At 55.0% G+C, this 17,574-nt stretch overlaps 1 protein-coding gene across 6 annotated transcripts in view; it reads right to left on the bottom strand.

Moving 5' to 3' along the window:
• The window catches only part of BAIAP2 (BAR/IMD domain containing adaptor protein 2), a gene marked incomplete at its 3' end in the record, with an annotated part of 50,470 nt that extends 33,197 nt beyond the window's left edge, over positions 1 to 17,273 (bottom strand). For all 6 annotated transcript variants that reach the window (XM_082327121.1, XM_082327118.1, XM_082327117.1 and 3 more), the window contains exons 1-3: positions 17,184 to 17,273; positions 7,258 to 7,333; positions 5,113 to 5,199 (exon numbers count right to left, since the gene is read on the bottom strand). In XM_082327121.1, the coding sequence (XP_082183247.1) occupies positions 5,113 to 5,199; positions 7,258 to 7,333; positions 17,184 to 17,255 (235 nt within the window). In that variant the 5' untranslated portion in view covers positions 17,256 to 17,273. The remainder of the gene's footprint in view (positions 1 to 5,112; positions 5,200 to 7,257; positions 7,334 to 17,183) is intronic.
• Positions 17,274 to 17,574: the final 301 nt, after the last annotated feature.

Here is a 17,574-nt window from a genome sequence, read left to right as displayed (position 1 = left end):
GGCAGTGAAAAGGCAATGCAGACAGCAGAACAGTCCCCTTCTGAGGCAGGCAGCACTTTTTAGGAGGTCTTTCTTGTGTTTCTGCACCCTTAGCAACCCCTTTCCTACAGGTTCCTTCCCTAAGTGAACTACACAGCCTGCAGGCTGAGTCCTCAATTTCTGGAACAATTTCTCTGGCAAATTAGGCCTTTTAACAGAATCGCAGGTGGAAACACAGGTCCAGAGCATCCATTCTTCCACCAGCACAAAGTTGTTACCCACAAGCCATTAAGTGCATCAGTAAGTCCAATTTTAAAAGGATCAAGCAACAAGATTACCGGGGCTCTCCCACCCAGGAGCTCATCTCCACAGGCAGAGGGACCTCACTGCCAGGACACCAAGTCACCCGTCACAGGCAAATATTTCCTGGAGTTCAGCTTCGTTTTTCTAGGCGCTGCTCTGGCAGACCCCCAGCCGACATCGGACACCACGGCCACCACCAGCTCCGGTGGTCCCCAGCCACACATTGACCACTGCGACAACCTTTGACATTCGCGGGATCTATATCTGTATCTCCGCTCCTGCAGGAAGCATCTACCCAAAACAACTGCAAATCTAATTAACAGATTAATCCCTCTCCCCAGAGGACTGAGTGCAGCACAACGCCTCCAAACCACACCGCCGCCAAGAGCCAGGCCAGACTGAGGAGCTGCAGTGAAGACAAGAGTCTGAACTCGCCTGGGCAGCCGTGGGCATCCCACCAGGCTGGTCTGCTCCTCGCCAGGAGCCGCCACGTTGGCCATCCCACCAGGGCGCAGGCTGGTGGCACCCTGGCTCTACGGCAGCATCACAGACAGGACCAGGCTCTGTGCCCAGCTCCGACCGCAGACCCCCTTGTCATGTCACAGCATACCCGGCGGAGATGGCCCTACCCCGCATCCCTCTGTGATGCTCATCAGTGTTTTAAAAGCTGTACGGAAATGGTTTAAAACTCTTGAAGCCCAGCATCCTCCAATGACACCAAACAGCTCCGCAGCAAACGACTGGACCATGAAGGTGCCGCTGGTCCGGATTTTATTGTGCAAATTGTGTATCAGAAGAAAGCCGTTATCTACCAGAGGCTCACTTCAGCTCCACAATGGTCAACTAATTACCACGTCTTGCCCTTTCCTAGCACCGTGCTTCAGTCAGAGCAGCCTTCACTAATTCAAGAGGACCTCCGAGAAAACCAACTGCTAAGCTCAATCCACCTCCAGCCCTGAAGGAGTTTCCTGCAGGTGCTGTTCAGTCCCAGCATCCCGATGCACTCCCAGCCTGGTGGAAACTGCCTCCAGCTCTGCTCACCAGGCATGTGCTTCCCTGCAGAAGAAAACCCCTTCCCATGACTTTGCCATGGCCTTGTTTTCAAGGGGGACAAAAGAAACAACATTTTGAGTAGCATCCAAGGGACCTAAGCAGGAGCCAGACAAGGGCCAAAGTCACCCGAGCACTTGCATGCATGAGACTGGAGCTCCTCAGAAGTGTCTACAAACCATTCCTGGATCAAACCTGGAGCAAGCCTTCACTGATCAGACACACAGTGTTCATGCTCTTCACACCAGCTTCTCAAAAGCCACTGCAGCAACCACCAAAGATGTGAAGAACAGCATAAGGAGCCTCTCTAAGAGGAACTGTGGGCATGGGTCTAATCTTCCAAGGGCCAGAAACCAGGCAGCAGCCTGGAGAGCAGCAGCTTTCCTGCCATCCCTCCCGGGAATGCCACCACAAGCTGATCCTCCCTGCCACCACTGACCCATCTCAGCCACCCGCCGGGGTCTGCCTCCTCGTCGTGCCCAGCAGCCCGCTCCCGGAGAGGTCCCGTAACGGGGCTTCTCCCCCACTCCCACATGGCATCGGGAGCTGCTCCAGAGCACGGAGGAACCACAGCTCCTCACAAGGCCCAGGAGAATTTTCCCAGGTTGTTGAAAGCATAAAACTGCTAAACCAACAGGGAATTGCACAGAGCAAACTGTCTCAGGGCAACCTTCTGCTGTGCAGTGACAATTGACAGCTACACCCTGTCCTGGGTCAGAGCATCACTTCAGTTAAAAAAAAAACAAACAAGAAAATAGACTTCAAACACCCCAAACCTCAGCAGTGGGGTTCAGAGGTACACCCCCGCCAGATGCTTGCACCCGAAAACTCAAGCCACAGAGCCGATTACAGCTCAAGTACTTTATTATCGCTAGGTTTTCCATTACCGCCCAGGATTATCCTGTCTACACACAGTTGCTAAAATCTGATGGAGAATTTACAAAAAATGTGACGTGCTAAGCAGCTGGTGAGCAAAGACCTAAGCTTGGAGGCAGCGCTCTGACAGGCTGTTTTCAGCAAGACAAACATGCAGCATCGCTACCATCAGAGGAACGTGTTTTTAAAAAAGCCAGCACCAAGCAGAACAAGCCACCCTGGCTCGCTGTGCCAGAGAGCTGGCACGGCTGCACACAGCCGGGGACCGGCCGCGGACGGGCAGTTCTCCAGTCCCCAACTTAAAGAGCAACTCCTTGGAGTCATGAGTACTATTGGAGAGATGACGACAGGAAAACACGGCCGTTTTTGATCAGTGAAAGAGCCACAGCAGCTCTCCCGGCACAGGGTAGCCTCCCCTGGGGCACTGCGAACCTGCCCGGAGCTCCCGGTCCCCAGCTGTGCTGTGTCACCCGGGGGTGCAGAGCCCCCGGAGCCACCCCGGCACGGGCAGCATCACTGCAGCACAGGCAGGAGAGCCAGGGAAAAGATGTGGCTGCCTTAACCACATTTTAGACATGGGATCTGCAGTATTTTTTATGTTCTTTTGACACCTCCCGTCCCAGAAATGACATCAGAAAAGCATCCATATTCAGGAAAAAAAAAAAAGGGGGGGTTAAGGAGGGAAACAAAAATCTCAGATTCTTTTCCGTGGAGGCTGGAAACTGATGCGAGCTGCAGTCCCAACCAGAGCATCCCGGAGTCCTGTCTGACGTCTTGGAGCAGCTTTCCCTGTCCTGCTGCTCACGGAGGAAACCACCCGCACAGGGAGGGAGCGGTGGAGACACAACATTAATGCAAGTGGCATTAATGAACATCCCCATTTGCTGCTGCCTCTAGTAAGGAATGAAATAACCCAGACCCCGGCGCTCGCTTCCGGCACTATCAGCAATCACGGCACAAGGATGATAAGGTAAAGGTGTTCCCAGGAAAAGCTGTACCTTTGGCGAGCACAGCCCCAATCTGAAACATTTTTCAGCCCCTGTTTACACATCCCGCTGGGAAGGGGTTGTGTCCCCAGCTGTTATCAGCTCCAGTAAACTGCAGCCAGAAATTTTATCTTAACTTTCTTCTGTACAGAGCAGCTGCCACAATAAATATCAGCAAGATCAACAAAGCAAGAAGGTCTGAGGAGCAGCCGCTCGTCACGGCTCTGGGCTGAGCAGGGGCTGCCAGGGTCCTCGCTCGGATGCGCTCACACCAAGAGTGGAAGGCGCAGTAATTTGGAAACATTTTAAACCAACCCCAAAACACTCAAGCCACACACCGAACGCACGTCGGGAGACTGTGGGAGGGCATTAAGGATGCCTGCTGTCAAGCTGCCGTCCTTAAGCAAGGAAGCTGGACCACCAGAAGACACCAAAGTCAGGTTTTAAGTGCGAGCAAAGCCTGGAGCTGCTCTGAAGGGGAGGCAGGGTTTGCGGTCCCCCAGCTCCTGTCCTCACCCAGCTGGGCCGCCTCTGATAAGGCTTTCCCCAGCTTTCACTTCCAGGAGGACAGAGCCGCTGTGGCTTTCACCCCCACCGAGGCAGAAGAGGAAGCCCTTAGACAGTAAGATCTGCACAGCCCTTACAATCTCAGTCGCCGCATGCATCCCACACAAGGTTCTTCTGTTTTATTTATTAAACAGAAACAGATTGCTATAGGCAGCTTTAATCCAAGTGATAGAATCGGTTTCCATAGACACTTACTGCTTCCCCATCAAAATTCAGACGCAGCCAGCGAGCTGTGCACGGCCGAGCTGGAGCAGCCCGTGGCTGCGGGTAAGCGGTATCTGACACCAAGCACAACATGGCAAAACCAAAGCCTGGCCCCTCTGAGGAGCTGTTCACCGATTGCTTCATCAGCCTTTAGAGTCGTTTCAGCTCAGCCTCTTCTCCGTTAATTGACTGCCTCGGAGAGATCGCATTAACGAGTACAGTTTGCCATCTCCTAGCACAGCAACCTGGTGAGCCAGGCCTGCGGGAGGGACCGGGAGGAGGACTTCACCTGGGACTGCAAAGGCAACGAGACCAAAACCCATCTCAGCCCCACAAGAGCCTTAACGAGAGGCTGCAGCATCCCTGGGGGGAGCTGGGAGAAGAGCCACCTCGAACCATGTCTGCACAGCAAAACGGCAGCGAGGAGGGGGCAGCTCAGAGGCAGACCACAGGAGCCATGTCCAAGCAATGGGAAGACTGGAAAAGCAGCTCCCGAATGACCTACCAGAGGAGAAAGTGTAAGAAAGGGAAAGGAGGCACCGAGCACCACAGCTCGTGACGTCTGTCGCAACTCTGACCGACTGAGCAATTGCGAGCCACCAGCCGCGTTGCATGGGAAGCTGCAGACAGCGTGCAGCAGATCTTGCAGCAGCTCTGCCGCACTCAGCGGGGCTTAGGGTACAAACAGCCCCCACCGCGCACGGCACAAGCGCTGGGTGACTTCTACCAGGAGAAACACTGCTTCAGTACAGGCAGCCTGCCCGTTCCCCAAGCCGCTCCCTCTCCCTCCATCATCCCCGTCTCCTTCGGAGGACTCGGGTGGGCAGCGCTGCCTCAGCTCCCAGACCAGAAGCTGGTGCTTCTCTCTCCTTTGCAAAGCAAGACAAAAATGCCAGCAAAGCCGCTCTCTGCAAACGCTTCCTCTTTGCGAACACCACAAGCTGACAGTGCCCCAAAATCCTGACACTAAGAATAGCAGGCTTTTTTTAAAGCTACATTAACAGTAAATACACTTCTACCATTCACATGAGGCAGGATCAGCTCCACATTGAGCTTATCTGCATCAACAGCAAAAATCTGGTTTCATCCCTGTGCTCGGAGCCTGCTCCGGCCTGCGACTCCATTTAGCAGTAAATTGGTGACTTACCCAGTTCTTTAGATCCTTGGCTTTCACTAGCCAACTCTCCCATCTTAACCAGAGCATCAAAGTATCCTTTTGCTGCATATGTCATACCTAAAAGCATCAAAAAATGCAGGTTATAGTCTCTTTAGTAGCTATTATAACTTCTATGGCACTGAATAGATGCTAGACACTAAAATAGACGTTACTTCAAAGGGCTTAACCCCACGGGGAGGAACTAGACAACAAACAGAAGAAAAATGAGTGAAGAAAGAAGAAAGCTCCAGCAGCAAGATTACAGGGCTATTTAGGAGGGGGAAAAAAAAAGAAAAGGTATGTGCAGGACCTAGGTGGTTTTCATTCCAGTGTAACCATCACCCTGCCTAATGCTGCTCCGAAAAATCACTGTGGAATAATTGAATATCACAGACTTTCATTATAGTTCAGTCTTGTTTGTTGACATTCCAGCTACACACTCCACTTTAATCAGATAAGCAGGGGGTTTCCTCTAATCACGAGAACATGTTGTACGGCTTTAGCTCAACACCATCAAATTATGTGCTGAAGCCTCTTCCAGCATGATTTACTGATTAAGACACTTCCTTCAGATGCCCCCACCAGCTCAGAGATCCAACGTAAAGGATGACCAAAGGCAATTTTAAAAATTACAGGAAGATCTTGGGCTTCAAAGTGTATTCACAGCAGGGATGTGAGAAAAATAGAAAATAAGCGATCATACTGGTTATCCACAAAACGCTGCAGTTACAGCGTGCCCAACTTAAGCCGTGATAAAACAGCACGTTATAAATGGACTCCACCACCCGGGTAATTAAAAGCTGCATTCTCAGTATAACATTTCGGAAGAACAGATAAAAAACACAGTCCCAAGGGCAACCTCTTCTCCCCCATCAGCCCCTGCCTCTCCTCCCTTCCCTGCTGCCTGCACCCAGCTGGGGACCCAGCAGGGAAACAGCAGGCAGAAGCACACCCAAATCATGAATCCCTGCTTCGTTAGCATCATTAGGAATAGTCAGGAAATTCTGCTGCTTGTAAGGGTGTATTAAGTCCCCCATCCCTGGGGATCAGAGTCCACTGTCCCTGTGCAGTGGACCGGGATGGGCAGGCACTTCCCATGTTATGGCCAGTTGACCCATTAAAACCTAATTAAAAACAGTGCTGAGAACTGGCAAGAAAGCTGCGTGCAGGGGAGTGCCTGTACCTGAGAACAGCAGGAGGTCTGCATCTTAAAAAAAATCCTTCACGGAAACATCCAGGAACCTCATTTGACTGGTGGGCAATAAAATTTGCTCCAGGCACAAAGCAAGAAGGCACAGATCCTTCCCAAAGGTCGTATTTCAAACACCGGCGTTCAAGAACATGAGACACCAAAATATTTTTTTTCCACTGGCTTAAGATTATCACAGCCTCTTGGCTTACAGGCTTTTTCACTGAACCAATTAAAAAATAAAATCCAGGAGACATGTGCAGCGCAGCTCTGAAGTGAGCAGAGCCCTCCCTGAGAGCAAGCAGCTGCCCCTGGGGTCGAGCGGAGCCTGCCTCAAACCTCCTTAAAGCCGAGCCAGGTAGGGCCCAGGCAGTATGCAAAGGCGTTTTAAGTCAAAATAGTCCATTTTTGGTTTTCATCAATCTGTATTTTATTTTTGATCATTGAAATCTACACCTCCCTAACGGCTCCCAATGGGACCCTGTATTCCCAAGAGCTGCCACCAATATTTTTAGGTTTTTTCCTTCTCTTCCAATGCATTCTTCTGGGGAATTTTGAACATTTCAGTAACACACCTTTAAACAGAACTTGAAATCTTAGTTCTAAATATTTTAAAGTAACATATAAAGATCAACTGGTTGGAGACATATTTGTTATCCAGTTGCCTCCCAACATTTTAATGCTTGAGCCCTTTCCACATCCATGGCCCTACATAGTACACGCATGCCTTGCGCGTCCTAACGACGTGAGCTTTGCATCAAGGTCCAAGAACCATCTCCCCAGTTTCCTCCCCTCGCTCTCCCAGGGAAAAAGAGCATCCCAAGCTGGTTTTCCAGCTTTCCTCCCTTCTGAGGCCATGCTGTGCAGCCGGACCCAGCAACCCCTCACCAGCCTTGCAGCCCCCAGCATATCAGCAATAAATGCATCAGCGATGCAGTTTCACTTACTTGCTAAGGCTTTTTCATAGGTCTTCCCCATAGAAATGAAATTCCTGAGGCTGGGATTGAACTGCTCCATGATCGTCTAGAGGAAAGAGAAGAACATCATCAGGGGTTAGCAGAGATGATCGGGAGCTGGACAGAGCAGCTCCGCGCTCCCCCAGGCAGCCACGCTGAACTCTATGTACATCAATGCAATAACAGAACAAAAAAGTCCTCCCACACCTCTCAGCAGCTCAACCCAAGCTTCCCAACATCTGCAAGAGGATGCTGGTTTTACACCAAGAAGCCTTAAGTATACCTATCTATTGCAAATAATGCACAAAAGCAATCGCCCTGTTGGCCTGGAAGGGCAAATGTTCTTCTCATTTTGGGTAACTCAAAAGTACGGGATCAGAGCAGCACAGAAGTAGCCCAACGCTAAACCAAACACTATGGTAAGAGCTGTTGGACACAGCCAGGACATCAGCTGAACGCAACAACTTGTGCTGCCACTTCAAGCCATGCCCTTTGCGAGAGTGGGCTGGAGGCACCTTCACCTCTCTCCAAGGACAACGGCTCCAGAGGGCTCTGCCCTGGTGCCAGCTCCAGCAGGTGCCGTTGGCACTGCCCAGGCGAAAACAGAGCCCGGACGCAGCACGGGAGGGCAGATGCCCCAGGCATCCTCCCTTCATCCCACAGCTTTAGTGAGGAAGACCAAGCTTGGGTTTTGAACACCACAAGGCAGAGGGTCAATAACAAGGTGGCTCTGCAGCGGCCCAGCGCGAGATGCCTCGTGCAGATGCTTCACAGTAAGAGATAAGTGAATGCCCCAAACCAGAAAATTATCAGATATGGCAAATATAACCATAATATCAACCAGAAGTGGCTGTTGGAGACAGCAGGCAAGGGCTCTCAGACCAACCACAAAGTTGACCTGAGTTTTGGGAGACGATGGCTGGTGATGTCCCACTCCTGGGATGGCCTTGGAGAGCAGCACCAGCTTGGTCTATCATGGACAAGCAGAAAGGGCTGAAGAGTGGTATTCAAAATAACCACCAAGGAGCTGAAGACAGAACAAAGCCACCATCATCCCCACCAAGCTGGTGCCAGCCACGGCTGAAGCCATGTGCAAGGAATTACACCTCGGTCTCAAAGCACTTGGTGTCACTTTCCACCTGCCTATAAATGCATAAATTAGGGTGTCGGTGAACACCAGAAGCGCTGTCTGACAGCTTTTCCTCCCTCGCTTTAAGGTCCTTATTTAAACATGGGGGGGAGGAATAATCGGATCACAAAGAAGAACGGCTCTTTGTACGTTTGGCGCAGCAGCTACTGACCCTCCCCTGCCAGAGCTATTCAATCCCCGGCACTGATAGCATCTCTAAAACCAGACACCAATTCCCAGCCGAGCTGTGGAAGAGACAACAAAATCTCCATTCTCTCCCTGCAAATCCGACCTCCAGACCAAGCCCGGCTGCAGCGGAGCAGCCCCGAAGCTGGTCCCGAGCCCCTGCCCCACCTCAGGGACAACCCCTTGCCCTGCCCCAACAGCCTCCCACCAAGGGTACCACCAGAAAATTAAATTTAATGCCTAAATGTCCCCGCACACCCCGAGCAGTGATGCACGGGTGTTCTCCCTAGGAAGCGAGGCCTCTGCACCCCTCCATGCCACGCTGCTGGCAGCATCCCATCCCGGGAAGGGGAGGGAAGACGACAGACAGACACTTATGGCAAATAAGCTGATTAAGCATCTGTCACCTCATCTGAAGCTGGCCAAACACTATAAAGCTCATTTTCTGCCTGAGGCATTTTTATCTTGAGTTCCTGCTGCCTGGCCTTTGGAAAGTGTGACAGTTTAATTTTCTTCCGCGGGTGCATGTGTGCAAGGCTCAGCCAGCGCCTTCCCCCAGCTCAAAACAGCCATTTTCTAATTTCAGTGAGCAGGAACCCGCGCGGGATGCCAGCTCGGAGGCCAGTGTCGAGCACACTATCCCGGGGGGGCATCACCTAGGTGCTGGTATTTGTTGGCAGGAGAAATCCTTTCGATCCTCCAAGGAGCACACAGCAGCAGCCCCGCTCCCGGCTGGAGCGGTGGGTTGAGGACGGCTGCTCCGAGGCCAGAGCATCAACCCAACCCAAGCTGCAATGCCCCAAAGCCACCATCCCACCGCCCCAGCGGCTCTTGGTGCTTTCGGGTCCATCCCACAGCACCATACACAGCCCTGCTAAGGGCAGATGATGATTGCCAGAGATTTGACAGGCAAGCAGGAGGCTAACGAGAAACTTCACTGCTAATTAAGGCTGCGGGTCAAGCTACGCAGCAACATAGTGCACATGGAAGCTGCTTTGGGGCAGCGCAGAGCAGTTTAGTGAACACGCTCAGCTTGAAAGGAGAAAATTAACCTGTAGCAACAAGTCATGTAGCAAGTTGTTTTCCCTAATTGTAGGAGACAATTGCACAGGAGTTAATTAACACTGACGAGGATTGCTCCATCCTTCCCACATCACATTTAACTTCAGTCAAAAAATCCACCCGTGTTATCCCACGAAGCAGCTGGAGGCATGGGATCGCTGCCCACGGTGGGGACAGGGACACGTCCCCACTGCCAGGAGAGCCGTGGCTACAGCCTCCACCACGCTCAAGCTCAGCCTGAGCAGTCTGAGCCTGAATGACGTTTATGCAGAAGAAATATTGGCAGAATTTCTGTGGGGAAGGGATTTTTAAACAGTTTGTTAGGTTAAGTGCAGTAAGTGTTTATGTATATGTATGTATACATGTATATATAAATAAAATTATTTTTGCAGCAGTGCCTATGTAAACATATCTTCCTGAGGCACAAAGCTTAGCAAATAAATGACAGAATAGGATCTGCAGACAAAGCATCATCCACAGAGCAGGAGCACCGGTGACCATCGGCGAGCACCGGCCATCCCCGTGGCATGGCACGCTGCGTGCCGGCGGGCGCAGATGGCAGCAATGGAGAGCAGCCCCCGGGAGGGCAGCGCCGTGCCCGAAGGCTTAGAGCAGCCGAGCCGCTCTCTCTCGAGCTGCGGGTCTTGTGGGGATGGAGGCGGCGGCACAGATTCACGGAAATCCCCTTCCAAAATTCAGCGCATCTTCCCCAAAGCGGAGAGAACCAAAGCATGACTCGGCCCCGGGGGCTGCCAGCACCGCTCAGGGCAGGATCCTGCTCCCCGCTGACCACCAACAGCCCTTTTGAAGCAATAAAAAGAAAAAAGCCCCCAGAAAAGCTCCCACTGACCAGCTGAAGGGGGGGAGGCCAAATAAAATTCATGAAACCTTAGGCAGAAGTTTGCTGAAAGTGTTTTTAAGACATGGTCTGGAGGCTCCAACAAAAACAGCCCGGCAGGATGAGGGCACTGAAAAGGGCTCTTCACTACAAAGATAAAAATAGAGTTTTTCAAGCTGCCTTCTCACTCCCAGGGTGGGAAGGGAAGATGACTGCAGAACTAACACACCTTCGCATCCCCCTCCAGGTGAGAAGCTGAAAAAGCCACCAGCTGCTAAGGAGAAACACTGAAAAACAAACATATTTATGGCACCAAATACGCTCAACAAGCAATCGCTTTGCACACCGAAGTCAGGCAGCAAGGTGCTGTAACGGCTCCCGGGACGCTGCAGGTCGCATCGCCGGTGGGTGCACCCTCCCAGCTGCCCCCCACCCTTGGTCCCATGGGGGGGGGGGGGGGGGGGGGGGGGGCAGAGGTGCCCGTGAGGGCTTCGATGGGGCTTTTCTTCAGCTGGTGAGGTGAAGCCAGGTTTGCAGGACACTACAGCAAAGCTGATACTCAGCAAAATTCTGGTAATAAAAGCAAATCTTCTCCCTCAAATTTTGCTCCATCAGCACCACCCACAAGTTGTTTGCCTTCCACACGCCGCCTGGGCAGAGTTTAGAAAAACACAGACAAAAAACCTGGCAGCTAAAGGTTGAAAGGGCTTTGCTTTGTTCCACTGCACTAAATTCCCTGGGTAATACCACTCAGCTCTCTGGGATTGGCACGGCTTTATTCAGCTGCCAAAAATGAAACTAATGCAAAGCACGAGGTCTCCAGGACATGATCCTGCTGAATTAGGGGGAGAAGAGGCAATAGAAAATAAGGGCCCCGTCTCTCCCCTCTAAGTGCGCTCCATGCTACAGCAAGGATCTACCGGCTGCTCCAATGCCCTAATAGTCAGCCTATAAGTAAAAGTTTAATTCCTCCCCAAGAACCAGCTGGAAATGGAGCTGGTTCAGGTTGTATCAGGTTTCTCCTGCATAGGAAAGACCTGCACAACACCTCCTTAAGGGCTTTTAAAAAAAAAAATTTAAAAACAGTCTGCATGGTTCTCCCCAGGTAGCTCCTAACACCAAATACAGAGCAAAATAAAAAGCAGGCGCTCATTTACACTGCTGGGGCAGGAGAGGGTCAGCGGCTGCAGTCTGCTGGGCACCCGGGCTCGGCACCACTGGCATCGATCAGCGGCGGCACCGGCTGCGGTGCATCACCGCGCGGCTGGGATGGGACCTCACCCCACACGGCTGCATCAGCCCATCAGCAACGCATGCGCTGCCCCGATTACGGTGCCGTAATTACAGCTAGACTTCATGTCCAGTCTCTCCGCAACACAGCGAAGGGCCAGACAACCAGGGATCAGTGTGAGGAGGCTCCTGGATTTATCCGAGGGATGAGCATCACCATGAACGCCGCAGCGGGCGCCGTGCCCCGGGCTCCTCTCCCAGCCACCCCCCGCCAGGGACAGCCTGTGCAGTGCTCGCTGGGGACGTCCCAGACACCTCAGGGAACACAAGTGATGGACTTTGAGCTAAAAAAACAACTTTAGTGTTTTCCTAGTACCATTCTTTGCCACCCATACGCAGCAGTAAGGCGCGATGGCTCCTTGCAAGAGTGATGCTGCAGTGGCATGGGTGGCCTGGGCTCAGCCTGGCACCCACGGCTTTCCTGGGAGGCTCACGGGTGACAGCAGGACGTTATGTGACCATGACGAGTGCCATGGGACTCTCCGCTACACCACAGTCACTCTGCAAAAGTGGCTCAGCTATAAGGAAGTTTTGTTTCTAAATGGGTCAGCCCTGCTCCAGGAACTCCTTTCGTTATTTCTGTATTAATATTGAATGCCCAAACAAACCCCAGCGCTGCCCCCATCTCAGCTCGTCCTGCCCCGCGCCATCACAAGACAGCCCCATAGTTTTAAGAGCCAAGTTTCTGCTGGGAAGGGAGCCTCGCCGGACTTGTTAGCGGGGCTGATTTCAATTGCTTACAACACACCCACCTTGCAACTCTGCCGCCAGGAACATCCCCATCCCGCCGCAGTCCCTGGTATCTCGGTGTACCATAACACACCACACAGCAGCAGCGTTTCACAACCTGAGCTGCATCCCTCCCTCGCCGCCGGTGAGCCCACCACACCGAGCGCTCCCAAAGCTTGCTCCAAGCCCGTGAGAAAGGCTGAGCCATCGTCCTCCAGCTAGGGCTCTCACAAGGTCCTGCCCCAAAGCCAGATAGCTCAGCACAATCTTTACTGGAAAAAGAGCTCAGGAACAAGGGAATCTGAAAAAAAAAAACAGGATCCACACCTAAAGTCATTTAATTTCTACTAGCTGTCATGTCAGAGGATGAAGGGAACCAAGTTTCGGGGCTAGAGCTCTGAACGTCTTTGTCATTGGGGTCTGGGCTTGAAGGAAACCTGAATGGGGACCTGCACAGAGCCCCCCAGCACGCTGGCTCACAGCACCCACTGGGGAACACCTCCGTACCCACCAGCCGTCGCCCCTGCACGGCAGACCCGTCCCCCAACCCTCCAGGGCTGGGACCTCCGCTGCCGACCTGGGACGGTCACCCAGCCCCTTCCCCGCAGACCTCACACCAAGGGGCTCTGCTGGGCCAAAGGCTTCAGCTCCCAGAGCTCGGCGCAGGAGGTGCTTGCTGTGCGCTGGCCTGTGCCGTACCCTGCCCTGCAACACGAGCAGCACGGGAATGAAACCTTAGCCACGAGCAGACTCAACGCAACAGGGCACCGAAGGCAAAGCCAGCGGCTGCCTCCATCCCGGGGAGCAGCACCTCTCAGCAGCAGGAGCTGCAGGCAGCACGGGAAGCGATGTGGGGGACCTTCGGCAAGTTCGGAGCTACCTGCTTTATAACACTTCATCCACAAGTTTCAACAGTTTGGAGATGTACCATCCCAGCAGAGGTCAGAAACCACTCTCCCAGCCTGCAGCAGCACGGTACACCCGCACAGGGGACGGAGCAGCAGAAGGCGAGGGCAGCCCCCATCACCACCCCAGTGCCAAGCCACGCGGCAGCGCAGGAGCCGGAGCTGAGCCCACCATGCTGCAGCCGGACCAGCACGAAGCCTCGCTTCAAACGGACTCGGCTGCAGAGCAGAGGCCTACAAAGATGCAACCCTGGCAAAAAGCGTGTTGCCCTATAAAGACACCACAAGCCTGGCCTCCACCCTGCCACCCTCGGCAGTTGCTGCTGGGAAAGGAATTTTGCAGAGCTTGACCCGCTCCCCCGCGACACAGGCGCGTGGCACCCACTGCCCGCGGCAGCAGGGTGCTGCTGGTGACGGCAGCCGTGCAGTGGTGCCGCCGACCGCCCCGGTCGGCTCAGAGCCTCCGCACCCAGCCAATAGGTTGCCCACATCTGGGGTGCGGGAAGCCCCAGGGCGGGGAGCAGAGACAGCGAGAGCAGAGCCCGTGGAATTCAGCAGTGGCACAGGCTGACTCCAGGGGCCGGCTCCTTCATCCCATCACACCGCATCGTCCCTCCGCTGCCAAACGCACCAAGCCACCCACAATTTCCCTTCTGATTCACTTGAGCAAGAATCGCTCCCCTTCCCTCTGGACCTGGAGATAATGAGGCAAGAGGCTGTTATGCCGGCAATGACATTTATTACAGCTGATGTGTAGCAAATGACTATCAGGAATTATGTCTGCATTTGTGCAAGACAATTAGGTTTCGAGTTCGGGGTGTTTTTAAGCAAACACCTCTTCAAACGTGGAGCTACTCACACACCATTGCAAAACCATCTTCCACACGAAGAAATAGCTTTAAAATGAAATGGAGGTTAGCCTGTAAACGACAATAATCTAATCTGTCATAAATGAGACAGATTTGTCTTCGGGGGAAGGAAGAATTTGCAGAAACTCCTTTCTGCAAATAGACTGTTCTGTGCAAGGGACGAGCGGAGCTCGGGAGCGGCTGCACGGGGAGCAGCTCGAGAGCTGCCCTGCCACCGAGCACCCTGACCCTGCACCCACAGCCGGAGAGGTTTCACCCCCCGCGCCCGCAGCGGAGCCCAGCAGCTGTGCCGCTACGACGGGGTCCACGCGAGTGAATCAGCTCAGGGACGGTGGGATTACGTTGGCGGAAGGTGCCAGCAGCCTCCGTCTCCCTCTGTAATTACTACACATGTGTAGGCAGCTGCCTGTAGTGGCAGCATCGGCAAGGGGGCGGCTGACAGCTCCTCCACCATCTCATTAGCACAGTCACTCCGAGGGTGAGCGCTGGTTCTGGAAAATGATTACAATGGGCTTCCCGAGCAGAACGCCTCGGGAAAGCCTGCGCGGGAGAGGGTGCCTGGCACGGGGAGCAGCCGCGGAGAGCTGCCTGCTCCGGACCTCGCGGGGAACCGGCTCGACCCCCTGGTCCGGCTGCTGCCGGAACCCCGGCAAGGCGACAGCAGCGGCTGGAAGCAAAGCGTGGGGCTGCTGCCCACCCCGCGGCCCTGCTCTGCGGCGTGGGGTTCGGTGGCTGCGAGGAGGCAAGGAACAAACCTCCCCCGGCATCGTCCCCCTTCCTCGGGGTTGTTTCCTCCTGACCACAGTGGTGTTCAGGCTACTGTACAGGTCAGAAAAGCACAGGACAAAAAAATACTTGGGCAATGGGGACGTGAAGCACTGGGGGTGGTTTTGGACAGGGAGACTCCAAAGCTTGCGGAGCTTCAGAGAGTCCACACAGTCCCTGAGCCTCCAGCCCTCACGCTGGGCTCCAGGAGGTTGCTGAAGTCCTCAAAGAAACAGGCAAACACCAGGTTTCTGCACACACCCCATGCCACACATCTCCAGAGGCCAAGAAAAGCATCGTTGTCTTCAGAGGAGAAAAGGCTCCTCGTTCACTGCAGGAAACGCAAACGGAGTCGGGACCGTCCTCCTCCGGCTCCCAGCGCAGAGACGCTGATGTTGGGTAAAACTGTGAGATCTGCCTCCAGCTCCACATCCTCGCTCCCTACACCCTGGCTGCTCCCGCTAAAACACCGAGAAATTAAAATGTTCACTAACTGACGGAGACCTTTGGACTCCTCTCGAGTCCATCTTTGGCTCTTGGGGCCAAGAGGCCCCCGTGCACCCTCTGCTCTTCAGCCAGGCTTCGATGGAGACGGCGCTGCCGCTTGCTCCGGGCCAAGGGCGCTCTGCTCCGTCTCTAGGCCCACGGCTGACGCAGCGCAGGACGGATGAAGTCAGAGGCAAGGGAAGAGCCCAGCCTGCGTCCGCCCCTCGTCTCTTAGGGGAACAAGCATCACTTAAGCGCAGTTGCGGTGATGGCCCACGAGCCGCCCTGCACGCTCCTTACAGGGCTGCGCAAGGGCACCCGGGGAAACTGTGACCTGCTCCGCAAACCTGCTATTAGCACAGTTCTTCGAGGACAACACACCTCAAACAACAACTGAGTCACCAGCTGAAGCTGTTCCCAGCAACTGTCCCCAGACCAAGGGCACCGTCACTCCGTCCGGGCGGGTGGCGAGCTCCAGCAGCGCTCGCCCTGTTTGCCCAGGCAGCTCCCGGCGCCGAGCCGTGCTGATACGCAAACACCCGGCTCCCTGGGAGGGAAAGGCTCCCGCCTGCGCCGGGACCTGACCGCGTTAGCACCCCGCCGTGCCGGGCTCTGCCCGAGTCCAAGAGCACCGCGCAGGGCGGCAAGCCTGGGCGCACCAGCTGCGTTCAGAGAGTCCCAGGCACCCAAGCCCCAGCTGTAGTTAAATGCCATAACCAGAAGGCTCCATTCACAGACCAGCTCTACATTCAGAGCAGCCACGATTTTGGGTGCCATTAGCTCCGTCTGAACAGCCGTTACGCCCCAGGATCCCCAAACCCAAGACTTTAGAACTTCACTACCTTGGTATTTTTATCTACTAAATTTTTCTATCAGACCTTTTTTTTCTGCTTAATGCTCCCAGGTAACTCAACCTAACCACTTAAAATGCAGGAAATCATGCAAGCTTTCCAGTTTAACAAATGACATCCTGCATTACATGTTAGGCTTAGAAAGGTTTTATTAGACTTGGTCGCAGGACCCAGCAGAGCAGAAACCACTTCCTTTACGAGGAAAATTAAAGCACATAAATTATTTTATTTTTCTCACGACATTGGGAGCGAAGCAGAAAGAAAAAAAGAAATCGAGAGATTCACGAACTCCAGCTATAGCCCAGACGCAGAAAAGGCTCCGATCGCTTTTAGCTGTTGCAGAAAAGCGGGTGACGGCGGCGCTGGGCTCGCCTGCCCGGGACCGAGGTGATTTGGGGACAGCGCTGCCCGCCCGTGGGAGAAGACAAATTCCCACGCAGGCTCCCGGCCCCCACCCCCAGCGCAGCGGCCGGGGCCGGGGGGCTCCGGTTGCCCGGGGCTGCTCCTCGCTCGCTCCCCGCTCCCGGCTCCGGAGCGGCGGGGCCCCGGCAGCGACCCGGGCAGCCGCGTCCCCCCCCGGGCGGCTCCGGGCGCTCCGTGCCGCCTGCCCGAGCGCATCCCCGGGGCGGGAGCGGGGGCGGCCCCGGCCCCCGCCGCCTTCTCCTCCTCCTCCCTCCCGCAGCCGCTCTGCCCCCGCACCCGGCGGAGGATGGGCAGGGGGGGGAATTAAAAATAAAAGGGGAAAAAAAAAACCCCCAAATAAACCGCAGCGGTGCCCTGGAGCCGGCACCTGTTGCCGGGGCTCACCTTGTAGACATTCTCGGTGAGCCGGTGCACCTCCTCGGAGCGGGACATGCTGGGCGGGCCGGGCAGCACCATGGGCGGGCGGCGGGGGCGGCGCGGGGCGGCGCGGAGCGGCGCGGAGCCGGGCGGCGGGCGCGGAGAGCGGCGGGGAGCAGCGGCCGCGCCGCCTTTTATCAGCTCCCGGCGGCCGCCGCCCGCCCCGTCCCGCCCCGCGGGGAGGAGCCGCGCCGGGCCGCGCCGGGCCGAGCTCCGCGCCCGGCCGGGGATGGCGGGGCCGGGAGGCGGGGAAGCGCCCGGGCGCGGCGTGGGGCGGGGGGGGGGGGGCGGGGGGGGAGGGCTGCGGGCCCGGGGGGCGGGAGGGAGGCACCGTGCTGTGCCCCCTCCTGTAACCCGC

Source organism: Platalea leucorodia (assembly GCF_965183815.1).
Source record: "Platalea leucorodia genome assembly, chromosome: 14".
Classification (NCBI taxonomy): domain Eukaryota; kingdom Metazoa; phylum Chordata; class Aves; order Pelecaniformes; family Threskiornithidae; genus Platalea; species Platalea leucorodia.
Note: the sequence above shows the minus strand (reverse complement) of the source record. Positions and strands in the feature narration are given on the sequence as shown.